The sequence below is a fragment of the Aptenodytes forsteri genome, unplaced genomic scaffold (assembly GCF_000699145.1).
Source record: "Aptenodytes forsteri isolate BGI_AS27 unplaced genomic scaffold, ASM69914v1 Scaffold11, whole genome shotgun sequence".
Classification (NCBI taxonomy): Eukaryota; Metazoa; Chordata; class Aves; order Sphenisciformes; family Spheniscidae; genus Aptenodytes; species Aptenodytes forsteri.
Genome location: NW_008794155.1, coordinates 586,881 through 604,380, shown reverse-complemented (window position 1 = coordinate 604,380; position 17,500 = coordinate 586,881). Strand labels below are relative to the sequence as shown.

The 17,500-nt window shown below is 40.6% G+C and overlaps 1 protein-coding gene across 1 annotated transcript in view; it reads right to left on the bottom strand.

Moving 5' to 3' along the window:
• Positions 1-17,500, bottom strand: part of GTDC1 (glycosyltransferase like domain containing 1) — a 132,025-nt gene that overhangs the window by 17,111 nt on the left and 97,414 nt on the right. Inside the window, exon 5 of the mRNA XM_019472274.1 lies at positions 1,251-1,360. Within this exon, the coding sequence (XP_019327819.1) occupies positions 1,251-1,360 (110 nt within the window). The remainder of the gene's footprint in view (positions 1-1,250; positions 1,361-17,500) is intronic.

Here is a 17,500-nt window from a genome sequence, read left to right as displayed (position 1 = left end):
TGACAAGACAAGAGGTGCGGCATATAGATTTGATATACTGGCATAAATTTAGGATGATCTACATTATTCATAAGCACTGAAGCCACAAATGAGATATGTAACAACATCCAAAATGAGTGTCAATAGAATCTGTTCCCGCAGTGCACCATCGTATATTCCTATCTGTCACATATTCCTTAGAAATTTCTCCTTCTAAGAAATCTGGTGCGCTCAGTCTGGAAAGCAACGTTGCCTTGGGATCTGCGATAAGACTTGCCTGGAAGAACAGGCTTTCAGAAAACTGGCTGAAAAGAATTGGACAGAAAACACGAAGAATTTCCTGCTCCTGAATTATTACCTCTTTTTCCAGTCCAGCTGTGCCACAGTTGGGGACCCAAAAGTTATTTGGATCAGATCAATTTCTTGGTGTCTTAAAAACTGCAAAATCAAAACTAAAACAATTGAAATATCAGCAGTCCAGCAGGCAACAGTTACGACAGAACTGACAAATAAACTAATCCCAAGTCTATTTTTACAGACTGAAGAGGTGGAGGGATGCAAGTCTACATTTCGGAAAACACGTATGAGCTAAAACACGGGATATTTTGAAGTTCGCCTGTCGTTAACGTACATTTTAAAAAGGTTTAATTTACCGCAAGTGCACCCAGTATGGGATTTGATTATTCTCTTTATTACCACAATATCTCAGGCACAAAGCTGTGTGTATTCAGAATAAACCCTATTTCTTTTTCAGATGGGTGAGACTGCTTACAGAGTAGTGGTTATCAGAAACCAAGAAAAGGAAGGAGTGTGCAAAAGAGTGGTGTAAAAATATCAATGACCACTTTCATGCCAGATACAAACCAGAAGCTCTCCACAGAAGTCCTTAACCTCACGTCTGAAAGGGAACTAAGTGTTTTCACCTGCTACAATCTCAGTCTGGATTTCAGATGAGTAACCTTGGCCTGAAAGATTTTGTTTCCTCTCTGAACCATCCACTCACTCACACCTATCCCTATATTTAAATAAATATAGAAGTGTTGCTGAAATACAAGTCATAAATAAGGTCTTGCACTGCCAAGGAAAAGAAAAAATGCTTACTGTCTTTAATAATTTTCATTTTACAACATATCAGTATTATTCAGTTTTACAACTATCAAGATTTTAACCATGTTCTTTCACTAATATAAGAAAATATGTACATGAAACTACTTCTGGAAATATTTATTTTATGGTAACTTTACAGTAAAGGAAAAAAAAAGGAAAGGTACCTGGAATTTCAGTGAAAGCCTCTCCAAGGACGGACACATGAAAAGGTAGATCTTTCTCTTTCAGTTTCAGCACGACTTTAAAGAAAGTTTCAGGATCTTTGTCATGTTCCCTTGAAACAAACAGAACTTATCTCAGCAACACTTATGTTTACTTGTGGAATTGTGGGAGTTTTTTGTTTATCAGAACAGTATTTCGCTTAAATGGTACTTTTGGGGCCTAAATGTCTTCAGCATAATTCCCCTCTTTGCTTACGCCACATGGTCGAACGTTTTCCTCAACCCAGCACTCGGGATCAAAACTCAGTTGCATCAGATCCTTATCTCTCTTCCCTGTCTTCAAACGATGCCTTTACTCTTCAAATTACCAACTCTGAAACTGAGAAGGACTGAGTAATATCTCACCTAGCTGAAGGCAAAATCATGTTAAAAAAAGGGTAGGTAGGAAAAAACACCTTTTTTTTTTTTTGCCTCTCAAAAAATATGTATACAATCTCCATTACAGTTCACCCCCTTTCTCAGGAGGAATAGGTTAATCAAAAACTTTTGCTAAACCCATAGGATTTCCCAAACTGGAATTTTATGAATCCATGCTGTACTCATGAAAAGCTTCTGATCCGTTCAGTGCTTTAGGTAAAGAAGAAAGGAATAAACTAACACAAGGCATTTGCTACCTTTAGACTTTTAAGGAGTTAACTGGAAGTTAAAGCAGAAAATAAGAAACCTGTATTTATTTATAGTTTCAGCTGAAGAGAATATTAAAGGTTTGTATGGGTATGACACTCAATGCCTTGAAACACAAGGTTGGTTACGTAAAAAGAAAATAAAAAGCCAATTTGCTAATCAATCTTCTTTACTAGCACAGAATGAAAGGTTCAAAAGATACCACAGATGATCTAAATTTCCCAAATTCGGTAAGTTATATTAAAAATAAAATGAGATAATTCCCCCACTCTAAGGTGAATATTACATCTTGCATTTAATTACTCTGCTTTAAATTACTGTATTTCAGACAGATGTGCACCATATGTCTTTAAAATATTTTGGTTTTATTTATTATTTAGAAAATTCCACTGTTTTCCTTCCTGTATTAAGGGAAAATCTATAGCTCAGCTGTCCCGGTGTCTTTCTTCACAGACTAATTTTGTAGAATGAATCTGTAGGTTTGTCACACTGCTATATGAAAGATTAATAATTATATCATTCAGGAAATCTGAAGCCAAATGACATCTGCAGCTCTACATGTGTTAATTTCTCATTCAGTCAATATTTTTGGTTTAGGGAATTAAAACAAATTAATCTTATAATTAATGTGACTACCCTAGGCTGAGAAATCTTCAGGAATTGTGGAGTTTTCAGAATTAGTTGCATTTTCTTAAAATAAAGCCAGACAATAATTACTTTAAGAAGTCCTCCATCTCCCAGATTTGTTTTGTTCCCAAAAATAAGGAGGAATGCAACTGCATAAGCTTCGTAATTTGTTTCACATCTGTGAACCAGGAGTTTTCACGGTGGCTCTAGTAACCGAAGTGGATACGAGCACTGGCTGGGAGAGAGAATTTCTTCCAGTTGCAAAGATCCCAGAACTGCCTACCAGTTTGCCTGCATCCTCCCGCTTAAAATAGTCACCTGTTTCTGCGAGGTAAATTACGGGCAGAAACGTGTTCCCAGGATTTTAGTTCCCTCCAAGTGCCCAGCTGAAAGAGCCAAAATGGGATTACAATGGAGGATTCAGACTTGGCTGGAAGGGAGCATCTCTATCGGAAATGAGCAAGTTTGCAAGGAAAATACCTTTGGCGCCGGGAGTCACTGTAATTCATTACAATGTTTCCCGTTAGCCTCAGTTTCCCCTAGGCAGGCTTTTGTGGGCGCTTTATAAGTGATCCCCATGAGCCCACCCCGTATCTGATGCTGAGCTATGCACAGCTCATCCCGAGGTGGACCGAAACATCCCCGTTACACGGAGCAGGCAGCCTCGACAGACAGAGCCGCGACGCTTACAGGGATCTTTCCAAGCTCTTCACAGCCGCGCTATCGGCTTCGCAGTCACAAAAAGTCCTTCCAGCAAAGGATATGCTTTCCCTCTCCCTTTCCAGAAGAGACCAGGGGTCCCAGAGGCAGCCAAAAGTGGAGGATGCTGTTGGAGCCACATTGTCAAGGAGCTGGCAGGAGAATACGGAGCCTTACAGCTCGTCGAAGCCACATAAGCTGCACATATTTAGGAAAACTGATAGGAATTGGAAGTTGCAGCTTTGTTTAATAGGTGGGGAAGAACAGAAGGAAAATTTGGCACCCAGAAGGAATGCTGAAAGGGGAAACGTTTCCTCTGCACTGGAGCCTCTCTTATGGGTTTTCTGCTGTAGGTGATCCTCCTTCCATATCCCCTTTTAAAATATTTTGCTTTTACGGGATACTCACAGATTTTAATGACACGTTTTGTGACTCTTGTAGCTTTTCTATTTGGGAGGTCATCTTATTCAATTCATCAGTTCCTGTGACTTTTCCACACCACAACCATTTTATTTTCAGTTAAGACCTACGGAGAGCTTCTAGCACGTGCACCTACAGATTGCAATGTATTATTATTCTTGCAAGTTAGTGAAGGTATAGCTGCTCCTGGTAGAAAACAATAAATAGTACAAGACCACCTCTTTACTGCATCAAAAAGAAGAGAGCTCTGTTTCTTGGCTGACATGGAGAAAATCATATACAATCCAGTCTGCCTTACTCAGCAACAACTGCTAAACACACCAGATTGCCATAGCAGTGATCATGGAAAAAGATGAACACAATATGGAATGTCTGTTCTGTAAAGATCTGCTCAAAATGACGTGCACTTTTGGCTGCATCTGTTGCATTTTTGAGCTTTATTAAACAGTATTAATTATATATACCCCATTTCCTTAAGAAGAACTGCAAAACTGTATAAAAGCCTGATATTAAAATGCAAACTTTTAAGATATTATGTTTGGGGAAAAATCAAGCTAATGTGATTCCAGGGTCTGCCTTTGTTGTTTAGTTTAGGTATTTGAAATGCTCTTGTATTTTTACTAGATTTGTTATGCATCTGGTAAAGGAAAAATAAGAACTGGGCATGGTATGAAGATGCTCTAAATTTCATCGTAAGAACATGAAAACATCAGAATGACCAAACTCCAGCTGTAAATGCCACAAATCAGACATAGGCGCCATACCTATACTCGGATTCGAGAGCACTGTCGTTGGAGACATTTAATCTCCACGTTTAGATACTGCACGCTAAATTTTTTATCCCAGGATTTTTTATTTTTGAGTCTAAAACACGTTTTAAGAGAGACATTTGAAGTCTCTCTTAAGAACTGGCTGAGGTTTAGTGGTCTGGGTACGGGAACGTGGCCCAGGCTTCAGCCTGATTTAGTGACCTCCCTTTGCAATCTGAAATAAAACTTTCAAGACCGTCCTTGAAGTGGGGAATGGGAGGGTGGTGGTATCAGCAGCACCGCTATTGAGCCTCCATTATCTCTGCCTTAGATTTTCTGTTTATAAAATGGGTGTGACTATTATTTTTTCACCACAGAAGGATGCTGTCAGGATTCATTGATGACTTGACATCCCTCTTTTCAGCCTAAAATGATCAAAAAAAGCAACTTCGTAGCACTACGATGATGCTCCTCTATACAATCAATGGCAACAGCGTTCAAAACACCCTTCTGCTGTTCAGGGGTTTTGTGAATTCGGCCTGAGCCCACGAGCCTTACCCATTGCTGGAACTGGAAGGAGAGTGCACGGAGACCAGCTAAACTGGAGTCATTCTCTGGGGCTGCAGGATACCCATATCCCTGACCAGTGATGGAAAACACATTTTTTGAAAAAGAAAAGAAATAGCAGAATTTGGCCCTTTGCATTATTCAGTGCATATTCATCTCTCGAATTTGAGTGAAATTCAGTAAGAGACCCATATGGTCTTCTGTGACTTAATTTAATTTTTTTAAGTATATGTAAACTTATCATACATGGTGATAATCGCAGTTATTTAGGCTTTGGAGGAAGACACGTATAGCTATGCAATTAGAAAGCAGAAGAGTTGTGGAAAAGAGACAGGACTTGCTCAAAGGGGCAGAACAAATGCAGTCTCTTTAAAAAAAATAAAATTATAAACTACGGTTTATGCAAGTTGATCAGTAACATAAAAGTGCTAAGCCAGGTGAGAAAGTCTTAATATTTGAGAAAATACTGTGTAAATGGTACGTAATGCTTGTGGTAACAACAGCCCTGTCGTGCCATCTCTCAAGGTGCTACATATTCTGAAAGGGTTACAAATAAGCTCAGCTAAAAGCAGTATTAAAAGGGTTGATCTTAATCTTCTTAGGACATTTAGCATGGGAGATTTTCAGTGGTAGAAAGTCCCAAATTGTGAGGGCACGCAGTAAATATTTCACTTTTTACGGTGCCTTAAATCCAAGCAATCCAAACTGGGTGCATCTCCTCCTGCCTCCCCATTTCGTAAAATCACCTGAACGTCAGATGGGCAAAGGTGGGAAATGGCAACGCTAAAACAGGTACAAAATCTTCAGAAGTTCAAGCAGCATTTTAATTTTTTTTTTTTCCTTTCATTTTTTAGGATACGTAGCAAGAGCTAAAAGACAGATTTCTGCCTACCTGCAATTATGGCTAGAAAATGGCTGGCAAAATAGGCCACTGAAGTATCACTCATTATTTATGAAGCTGGGCAGCTGTCGTGGAGACAGAAGACTGGCGAGCCGAGGGACACCCAGGGAGGAGAGAAAGGGACAGGGGACATCAGCCAGCGAAGGCGTGAGGGGCAGGGACGGGGCTGGGGAAGTCTGTGAGCACCGAATCAATAATTAAAAGTGAAGGAAATGAAGTTTCTAAGACGAAGGCCTTGAAGTGGATGACAGTGGTCCTCTAGTTTTGGGAAAGTGAAATAGTGAGGAGCAAGTCTGGCAGCAAACAGGGCAGACGAGATGGGCAACGTAAAGGGGAAGAGAACCATAAGAAGAGGGAAAAAAAAATTTAAAAAGACAAATAGTCAAGTTGAAAACTAAAAAAACGATGGCATATTCAAACCCAGGGGGGGAAAAGATAAATATAGGGTAGATAGAAGATAAAAAGGAAAAGGCATAGGCTTGGGAAAAATGAAAGAATACAGAAAAATCAGACTCGGAGATAGAGAGAAGCTGCAGAGAACATTTGAGAGTGCTATCAGTGGTAGAGAAAAGTTCCAGAAAAAAACAGTAAAGACATAAATTAGGAAGCAAAAATAAAACTGCATGGTAATTAAAGGAGGAGAACTGAAGAGGAAGAGAATAAAGAGAGCAAAGGCACGCAGCGGCGTTAGCAGGGAAGCAGAGTGCAGTGAGGATGGAGAACAAAAGCACCACAGAGGAAAAGGTAGAAAATCTGCAGGATCCCTTGTGAAAGTCACCATTTTTGAAAGCATGAAGGTGAAGAAAAGCATGGGCAGCCACTGCTGCCGAGAGAGGGCCGCCAGGCGAGAGCTGCACCTTTATCACACCCAGAGCCAGGAGCTGGAAGGTGCCTTTATCCCAGTAACGTTCTTCGTTTGGGTGATAACAGCAGGAACTTGAGGTTCTTCACTGTTTTGACTGATACGGTACAGACTCGGGGAGGGTGATGAAGGATGCCACAGGCTGATAAGAGGACTCATGTGACATCAGCCTCCTGTTGACCCTGTATCTGTCCAGGGCATTCTCAAGAAGCAAACAGCAGCACATCAATAAATGGTGCAGTCCTCGCACGCACACTCCGCTGAGCTAGAAACGGAGCTCCATTTCACGTCAAACCTAACCTAAAGAACAATATCCGTGATTTTTTCACTGTATTTACCGTATTGATTATTTTACTTTGATATTTTACGTTAAATCTTGAGCTCAGCAAAATTTGAATATAGGTTCATTATAATCTAATAATGTTAGAAAGTAGCAGCGTAGTTACAAAAAACACGAGCCTGGCCTTCAAAACAGAGATTTGCAGAGTTCTGGTCTTTTCCTGACACTGATTTCCCACGAGACAGCTCTGCCCAGGTTTCCCCATCTGTAAGATACGGTCTTACAGGAATTTTCATTTACAGAAATGTGGTGAGGATCGGAGTCAGTAAAATACTTCAGTAGGATAATAATATTCTTAAAGTAAGAGGACTCATGTTACAAGCCTATTCAATATACCAAATGAAATACATTCTAGTAATTATTTTCACGGAGGACAGAGGACTTTCCTAAATCAAATGACTTTAATATACATTTTCTATGTTAAGATTGGAAAAAAAAAACCAGGGGGACAAAAAAATTAAAATTCTAATACCAATTTTCTGGTAACAATGCTCATGATAACTGCAAAAGAGGAAATATTACTGCCGGGAAAGAGCTATTAGAAAAGAAACAGGGGAAAAAGAAGTAACTATGAAAATGCAAACATGAAGGAAAAGTTAATTGCTTTCCATTTATTCAATTTATCACAGTATTTTTCCGTCTTTTTACATTTACAACATGAGGTAGAGGTAGACTGTAAATATGTAGTTAAGTCCAATGAGTTTTCTTCTTCAGCTGATATGCTCACAAAATGTCTTTGCTGTAATTGTGCCTCTAAACATTGTCTGGCATCATCAGCATCAAAAGTTACCACAATATCTAATACCCCCTCAGTTAACAGAAAATGGAGTCAAGTAGAAACAAATGTTTTTGCATAAATGGCGCTGAAAAAAAGGACACTACGGAATAAATTTTAGCTAGCGATTTGGAGGTCCTACAAGCAAAAAAGGTCCCGATCCTTCCCTGTGCTTGCAAAACACCTCTGCAAGCCAAGGAGTTAAAAAATGGCACCAGAGAGGCAAAAAGCAGCCAAACAGTACCAGCAAATACAGTGTTTTATTTTCTATTCTAGCCTGTGACGTATTTACAGTGAGGAGTGTGTATTTTACCTTCTGATTTTTTCAAATTGCTGGCCTGAGAAAAATGCACTTTGCTTTACGCTGGAAAAGCATTTTCTCCTATCTTGTGTTATCTAGAAGAGATTCATAAAAAAAAGAACCTTGGGAGTTTATTGTTTAGATTCTTCTTCTTCCCCCCTCACAATTCATGAAGAAAAAAAATCAAAATAAAATATTGCGCATTCTCTAACCAAAGAAACCTCAGGATCAGCATCAGTCATTGAGCCTCCTGCTTATTTCCTAAAGAGAGATGAACCTTCGAAGAGAAAGACCAGCATTTGGTCTCGGTTACCTTGGTGTAAAAATCAGTGCACTTTCATTCAGATGCCTTTTCATTTCTTTTACTCCCACTTAGAGAACCTAGCTTGTCACAAGTATAGGATTCAGATATAAACCGTTTTACTCAAATTTGCAACACAACCCAGTAACTGCTACGGACTACCCCCAGATAGTTTCTTTAAAAAAAAAAAAAAAATTAAAATTAACTTCCTTTTGTGTTCCAAAGGTAACATAACAATTGGTTTCCTGTTGTCGGGAGTCATGGTAGGCAAGATAAAATAATCTGAGTGACCCTGACAGCCCTGATAACCATACACAATATATCCTATTGTAATTCAACACACTATAAAAAAGTCTTGTCGTGGTAATAATAGATGGGTACGAATGTGATAAAAGTGGATAAAAATCTGCTCAGGTGGTTCCTTGGAAGAACAGAAGAAGAATCAAACATAAGTTACTACATAAAAACTACATTGCTACACGTTTGCCTGGGAATGGCAATCCCACCGTACAAGACCCTCTGTGGTCGCCACGGTGGACTCACATCACCAAACCACAACTACTTAATACTCCACCGGATACGCTGCCTGGGTCAAAAAATAAGTCCTGGTCCTTACTGAGTAATACCCCGAGAGGAATTAGCTCAGGTACCTAACATAACTCATCTTTTTGGATTTGTGAAGCTGTCATCTCCAAGGATGAAGCTCCTAAGCAGGAACTTTCTTGGCACCATGACCAAGGCTTGAAACTCATTATTCAACAAGATTAAAGTCACTACAAATCTCACCGCTTTCAGAATGAGGAATCAACTCACTTCATTGAGTCAGTTTTTGCACGGACACAACTGAGAAAAAGCAGAGATTAGAGGACAAAGGGAGGGGAAAAAGGGTGAAAACATGGAGAAAAGGAAAGCAGGGAAGGAAAAGAAAGGAAAGGGAGAAGAGAGTCAAACAGTTGCAGGGCGGTAAGAAGAGAAAACTAATTAAAAAGAGCTTTGAAGGAAGAAACATAACCCCCCTTATTACTGGTGAAAATAAGGAAGAATATTAGATCATTTGCTTAGAAAATATTTGATTTTTGTCTCTTGGAGGGTATTCGCATACTTTGGTCAGGGGTGCTGTGAATTACAAAGGGGGCTGCTGGCACCGTCTGCTAAGTTTGCCTGGGACTTCTTATTACAAAACCTTTTCTGTCCTTGTTTGTGATGTTTCCCAAGACTGAGGCTATCTTGAACTATAACTTTCTAGAAAAATTCTGCCAAAAGTTTTCCAGAACATCCAAAGAACAAGATTTAAAAGAACCCAACGCTACCCAGTAAAACTGCCAACCATACCTTGCATATATTAAATTTCAAATAAGCCTCTGTTTTAAGTACTTGAACCTCTCTTTGTTTTAGAGGACGAACTGAATATTTGGATGCGTTTGATTTGGAGTCAAAGATATGGGTTTTTTTTGCATGTGTTGGAAGTATTCCTAAAAATGTAGCCAAGCCTTTGAAAAATTTCTTTTTGTGCCTGGTCACTGAACGGTCCATGTGTCTTGGGCACACCTTAGGCTAAAGCTGAGCAAGACAGTCCTACTGTCGCAGGTCAGGCTGCTAAAACCCAGGCAGGATCTAACATCTGAACTGAAAACACAGAACTTGCCTTCACTTTCAAGGATTCCTCTATTGGTTTCAGAATAAAATTACTGGCCTTTGCAGAATAAAGAACTGGTTTATATGCATTGAAAATAAGGAACAACAAGAAAATGGAAGATTTGGTTAAGAAAACAAAGCGGCGTAAGAGATGGGTTGAAGAGGCAGAAAGTGGTAATGGTAATGTGTGCTTTTCTAGTTTGACTAAAAGTCTCAGATGTGGACCAGAATAAAGCAAAGGGGACAAATAAGATCTGATCAAGATGACCAGTTATGCAAGAATAGCACGACAAAGAAGTAGTGAACTGAGTGAAGAAGTAGAGAGATGGGGAAAATATACAACACAAGGCCAGTTCATATGGAAAAAAATGTGATAAGCTGAATAAGGACACCAGTATAAGAGACCAAGAGGACAACACAGTCAGGTTGGACAATGGGGCTTAAGAGAAAACAGGAACCAACGTGTTGTACAAGGTCCCTTGCACAGGCAGGGAGGGTGACTCAACACAGTCAGGTTGGACAATGGGGCTTAGGAGAAAACAGGAACCAATGTGTTGTACAAGGTCCCTTGCACAGACAGGGAGGGTGACCGAAATGATGGAGACAGAGAAAGGCTGAGAAACTGGAGAAGAAAATGAGATGCAAATTTGCTGCACAAGGAGACTATATGGGAGGAGATGCCCGAGGAACTGAGCATAGCAAAGAGAAAAGGGAGAGGTTTGAAAGAGAAAGACCAAGACCAGCTTGGGTGAATGGAGCAGAAAAGGATTGTTTTGATGGCAATAGGTGGAAGAGTGTAAGCCCCCTTCCTTCAGAACCTTGAGAGGACTCCTTAGTCCCACCGGTTCTCGTGCGTTTCCGCTCAAAGACTTGGGTTTTGCAGTTGTACCAGGGAAGAAAGACACCATAAAATGAGTGCCCCATCATGGAAAAAGGGAGAACCAAGCTTACTGGAGCTTTTATGGCAAACTGACACTTCTATTCCAAACTTAAATAATCTTCAAATGTCCAGGTGATGCAGCTGTAGTCTTACATTAACACAAACTCAGTTTTTCAACCATGGCTGAAACATTTATTGTAACAGGCTTCAGAGGATGGCACTAAAGTGGCTGCCTTATGAGCATCTGGAAAGCACAGGGGGAGTGAAGAAGGAAGGTTTCTGCATGTGATATTTTAAGCAGAACCTTTATGGTATTTAACTTTTTTCTTGTATTTAAGAAAACAGGTACATCAGAGTGCAAAACCATCCCATGGAGCAGAAAACCACTCATGGGGCTTGGATTTTGCTGTTGTTACAGGTAACAGTGCTCTTACAATCTGATACAATGGTTTACTACTTGCACCCCAGGTAAGACGCTGCTTCAACTTTGACTTTACAGGAGTGGAAAAAGGGTTTACACCAACTTGCTCTAAATGCAATGAGAAACAGAATTGGGCCACGGAGCTTAAATATAGAAAATAGAGTGCTTAGTGGAATTGAAAGAACTAAGTGTATTTGGGGAAGCAGTGAGTAAAAAAGTAAGTTTTATTTTAATACAATTCTTTTTCAGCCTATTAAGTTCTCCAGTATCAGAATGAAGTCTGCTGAAAGTTAGTAAATAAAGGCTTTCAGGAGAGCTTTATTAAATCACTTATGACTTATCAAGTTAAAACTCCCACTCAGATATCTTAATAAAACTTTCAGAGAATACATTTAATTTTCCTGGAAGTCAGAAGCCAATTACTAACTACAGGAGTTACTGTCGGCTACACCACCGATCAGCTTTCTGTAAATAGAATCTTTACCAACAACTTGAATTAGTTCGCTAAAGTTTCGGTTTCTGAAGGTCAAATAACCATGTAACTGCTTAATAAAGAAGCAAAGAAGTACCTCCAAATATCTCCAAGCTCTGATGGGCTTATATTCTGCTCCTTAGGTGAGGTATTAGCAAAGCTTATTTATTTTCATTTCCAAGGCTTTTATTTGCTCATTCCCTTGTGGTAAAGCTGATTTCCATGATGATTCCCTTCTTAATTTTAATACCCTTTTTACTCATCATATAGACATAAGAATTTTCCATAAAATAATGAAACCCTTCCAAAGGAAATGAAGACAACTAGGAGAGGAAAGTAAACTACAGCTTACTTCTTTTTTTCCCCCCCAATTAATTGATCCACTGTCATATGCATATATGAAAGATTTTTTTTAATGAAAAGAAAATAAGGTTAATTAACATAAAACCCCTCACTCCTTGAGATAGTGAATTTTGTATTTTATCCATGCTGCCTTAAGTGCCTTGATTTCCCAGTAATGACCTAGTTCTCCTAATGAGTAACATTAACCCCTGGCTGTAGCTGTCCAGGACTTAATTGTCAACTGGAGCTGAAATAGGAGAGTTTGCCGATCAGCAGGTATGTGGTATATTAACTCATGTTATTTCAGACCCTAATAAATAAATCTGTTGCTAAGGCAACAGGAGCATCAGCTGTATCACTTTTTCCTTCTTTTTTTTCCCCCCTTTTTAAAGGAAACTGCCTTTCACACTGAGCTTTTAAAAAAGAAAATTAACTACATGTAACCATAATTAGACGAAACATCGTTTCTCATCTCAGAAACATATCTACATTAATGAAAAAAGGCATTCAAAAAGAGGACTGCTTTCTGCTGTGACCAGGGTAACTGAAATTATTTCCTTCAACTGAGGGAATGCAATTTGAAGTATATATCTGAGTGAGAACAGATCACAAAATATTTTCGGTCTTTGTATTTCTGAGATGGTTCCCCTCTCCTTTAGTACACTGCTGATGCCGACAGAGCAAACTGCTTCAACTATTAATCAGGAGCCCAGGCAATTGAAACCATAGGAGAAAAAAATACCACCCAAACCCAAACACCTTCACTACCCTCTGTGAATCTTTCGATATGATTGGCAGACGTGCAATCTTTTGGAAAGCTAAAGACTACCCCATTTTCAGCTCATCAGATTTACCCGCTAAGGAAAATTTAGGCACCTGATTTAAAGGTAGATGCCATTGCTCCTCCCTCTCCCATGGAGGCAGTTACCTGATCCTTGCATGGGAAAAGCAAGAGGAGGGCTGGGGCAACACAAACGCACCTCCAAAGGCAGACGTGATTTGTGAGCTGTGCTGCAAAAGCTGGTAACTCACTTACTGCCTCAGTTTCTCCGCCTCTGAGATCGGATCCTCAATACTCCTGTTTTAGAATAACAGATTCAAGGTTTTGTAGAAAGGCAAGGCGTATACAAGTGCAGGTAGTACATGTATCTTTGTGTTCCATAAGGTTTGGGAAGGAAGATCTTGGTACTCTTTGTCGGGGGTGATGCGCTGCTGAGGTCTCTCAGAGCGTCGCAGCCCTCACTTAATTCCTGCCATTCTACCATGGGATGAATTTAAATTTTCAAAATTTTCAAAACGGTTAGGTTCACATTTAGTTTATGACTACAGGACAGTTCTTCCGAATCTCTAGTTATCCGCACGTCAACCAGAGATCAGGCAGGAAGGGAACTGAAGAGAGGTTCATAAGGCCAATTACTGCTTTTGGAATACTTACTATGGGCTCTGCTCGTACTATAAACATAACAAACTGCTCCTCAAAATTACATCTGGCTTTTTAGATGAAGAATATAGAGGTAATACAAAGCATCTTTTTTTCTGTTATCAAAATTAGAGACGCTTTCTCCTCTGGACTATCAACTTCTTATAGCCCTTCAAGAAAACATGCTATAGGAAAAATGGAAAAAATGATGCTGAGATGTCCACTACAGCAGAAGTAGTCTTCGTTATATGCTGAACTTTTCTGCAAGCTCTTAAAAACAGTGATCAAGGAACAGAGGATCTTCCACTGAAAGGGGTCAATACCCCAAATCTCCACCCCTGGGAAGAAGTGCCAAGGTTAGATTTCACCAATGAATGAGCAATGGAAGAAGAATGGATACTTCCAAACTCCCTTTCAGTTAACCTTTAAATCTGAACTTCTTGGGGTATTTCATTAGCTTTCTTATTTGCTATTTATAAAAACCTAGTATCTGCTCTCAAACTGAACTCTAGCTTGCATGAAAGTGACGTTAGACTATTTTTGGTTTTGCTTTAGGTGTTCAGGAAGTGAGGGTGTCAGCTTCTACTTAATCAGGTGTCTCTACGTACACTTTCATGGCACTGGCTCGTTCACCACGTGTCATCTGTATTGCAGCCCTGGTGAATACCGTTTTCTTTGGGAGTATTAGATAGCTCTTCTTAGACACTGCTAAAAAGTTTCCGTTTTGAAATTGTTATTTTACATCCTATGGGCTTTTTATCGTATCTGGTACCTTTTAGTTAAGGCTGTATTAACACTTGCATTTTAAGCCTTTGTTTTCAGTCTGTCTTATCTATCCACCACATTCACCTTTTTGGATTAAATTCGCCAGAATCAGTTGCTTTTCAAAGATGAGGTTTCCCTCCAGGAACCCACTCCCCATTCAGCACGGATCTAGAGCCAAATTCTCCACTGCCTTCCCGTGCAAAGGGGCAGAACAGACCCGGTCAGCTATGATTTCCCTGAAACAACACACAACCTCTGCCCTCTTTATATGACATTGCACAAGTGGCCACCCGGCGGGGAGGAGTAGGACCACGGCCCTTTCTTCTACGTGCTCTCTGCAGGCTGTTTACAATGTTGAGGATGCCTGTTGAGGCTAACAGCATTTATGGGTACTCAAAGGTGATTTCTAGGTGGAGCATCTAGTCTTTTGTCGTCTTTTGCTGTCTTTCCATACCTGCATCTTGATGGGATAAACTTTGGTCCAAAATATTCGACAGCCTGAGGAAAATATGGCTTGGGTATCGATCCAATGTATTCTCAAATGTCTCTATATTAAATAGTTTTGAATTCTGAATTCAAAGGCAAACAGTAACTACACAAATTCTGTATTGCACTGCCAAGATAAAGAGGAACAAGGCGCTACTATTAAAAAAACGCCTTTCCAGGCTCCTCTCCCTCACAGCTTGCAGAGGACTTGTGCTCAGCTCACTAATGAAGAGCTGCCCCATCACAGAAGGCACAACACTGACTGCACTATCAGGGACAAGCCCTTCCCAAGGACTCGCTCCTGAGTGAAGGGGACCAGGTCCGCATGGTGGGCAACCACATGTTAGTACAGCAACAAGCTTTCCTCCACGGATTCATTTCTTCAGCTCTTTGACTTTGTGATACTCTACATTAAAAACAGGCAACTGGGCACAGCGCTATCTCTGTACACACCATTTTCCCTTAGACCAGAAATCTTCAGATACTTTTGCAATCTAGATCTTTTTGTCTTCTGAATGTCCTCATCATGATTTCCACCGCCGTTCCTCCCGCTCCTGTATCTCCTGCCCCATGTCCTTCCCCACGCTCTTGTCACACACTGGTACGTACGGACACGAGATAACGGGCTTATCTGATCTTCCACGTGAATTGATAGCAGCTATTTGTTTGCATGTGTGTGTAAATTCTCACAGATTCCCCGTGTGATCTTTTATCACACCCGTACAACCAGGGGAAGAAGAATTGATTTCTGACAACTTTCTCTTATCAAGTCTTTAACTGGTGAGATGATACAGCGCCCACAGAGAAAGAAGAAAAAACATAAGGCTTGGGTGAATGCCTTGAGTTAAAAGAAGCACTGCAGGTCTTCTCCATGAGAGAGAGACATAAAGAGCCTCAAATCTTATAATAAAATTACGTACACGTCACCTGGATGACGTGACTATGGTTGGGGGTGCAGTGGGTTTGTAACTTTGCACATCTACTGTCACGCTCGCATGCAAAAAGAGCTGAGGAACACGCTGGTGTACCCCAATTACTGCAAACCAAGATTTGTCAAGCGTCTGTGACCTCGTTGGGGGGCAGTGAGAGGGAATAACGTACATCTATAAATGCTGGTGGGTTAGTTTCGGGGGGGAGAGGAGGATTGTGCCGCACCGGTCAATGCCACCTCAATACACTCGTGGTTCATCAAATAAGTATTTTATCACCCTGCAATGAAAACCTGTGGGACAGCACAAAGTTCTGATCAAGTCTGGGAACTTTGTGCATTTTGCTCTCTGTTTCCAGCAAAGCCCATGTGCACAAAGGGAAGAGTAATTCCTTGGCATAGCCCTTGCAAGAAAGCAGCTCGGAAACCCATCGCAGTCTTTTATCCCGATCCTTGGCCATAAGTCATTTCTATTAGCAGCGCCTTGCTATAGATGTTTATAACAAAACATTAAAGACTTGGTGAGAAAGGAGAAAACAAATTACTCTGCGGAGAACCTAGCAACTCTGCTAAAATACTGTCAGTTATTTATCTGCTGTCGGCAGAGGTTGCACACTGTAATCCTCGACAGGCTCGGATTCGGGGGGGATGGAGAGAAGGGGCAGGGATTGCATCAAAGGGCCTGTTCTCATGCAAAGGCATTTTAACACCGATTTAAAGCGAGAACGTGTCTGCTAGGGAATGTCACTTCAGATTTTGATGCGTTTCCAAGCGGGCAGGGCCTACGTTGGGTTGACTTAGCAGGAGAGGTGTTGGGGCTAACGCCGTGTTTTAGGGTGCTGGCGGTCCCCGTGTAGCACTAACGCAATGAGGTCAGCATCACTTCGTTTCGAGAGGTTTTCCGTAACAACAGCATGACTTCACAAAGATATTTTTTTTTATGGTTTAGCCAAAGGGGTTTTTTTGTTAGGTGAAGGGGAACACAGGAACATAAAAAAAAAAAAAAATAAATCTTCCTTTTCTATTTTTTTTTTCCCCCAAATGAAAACCACATGTAAATCATCAGGGTAGACAATGGTCGTTAAGTATTATTGTATAGGACAGTATCTGCGAGCGCTTCGTGCTGGAATACGAGCAGGATACCACTGCCAGTTTTACACACAAAAACCCCCTCGCACATTACAACACTTGGCTAAAATTAGTCCGCTTTATGAAGAGGCTCGCGCTAGGCCTAAGAAGGGGATGCTTTTAACTGCTGATGCCTGAATAAGGCACGCGATGCGTTCGTCTCTAATAAGACGACGAGTGCTTATTTTTGGCTACACTGCGCGGCGAAGGGGCTGCTTCCAGCCCCTTCTTTTCACCTGTGCGATCCAGGCTGAGGGTGCTCGGATGTTCGGCGAATGCTAAACCGGCGCCTTAATTTTCTAATTCATATTCACCAATTAAAAATAAACTGTATTCTTTATGAGCGAATTTACATAAATCAGTTGCTAAAGCATCCTAACACTAAAGGGTAGGAGTTCAGCCCGGAAGATTTGCATGCAGCATCCTCAGACGAAGGCAGGCGCTTTCGATTTCCATCGAGAGCCTTGCTGCGCTGGAACTCTAATGGGCTTAGAACAGTAAATTTTGAAGAAACTGATTGCTTCCCCCGTAGCTAGTAAATGCCTGCCTG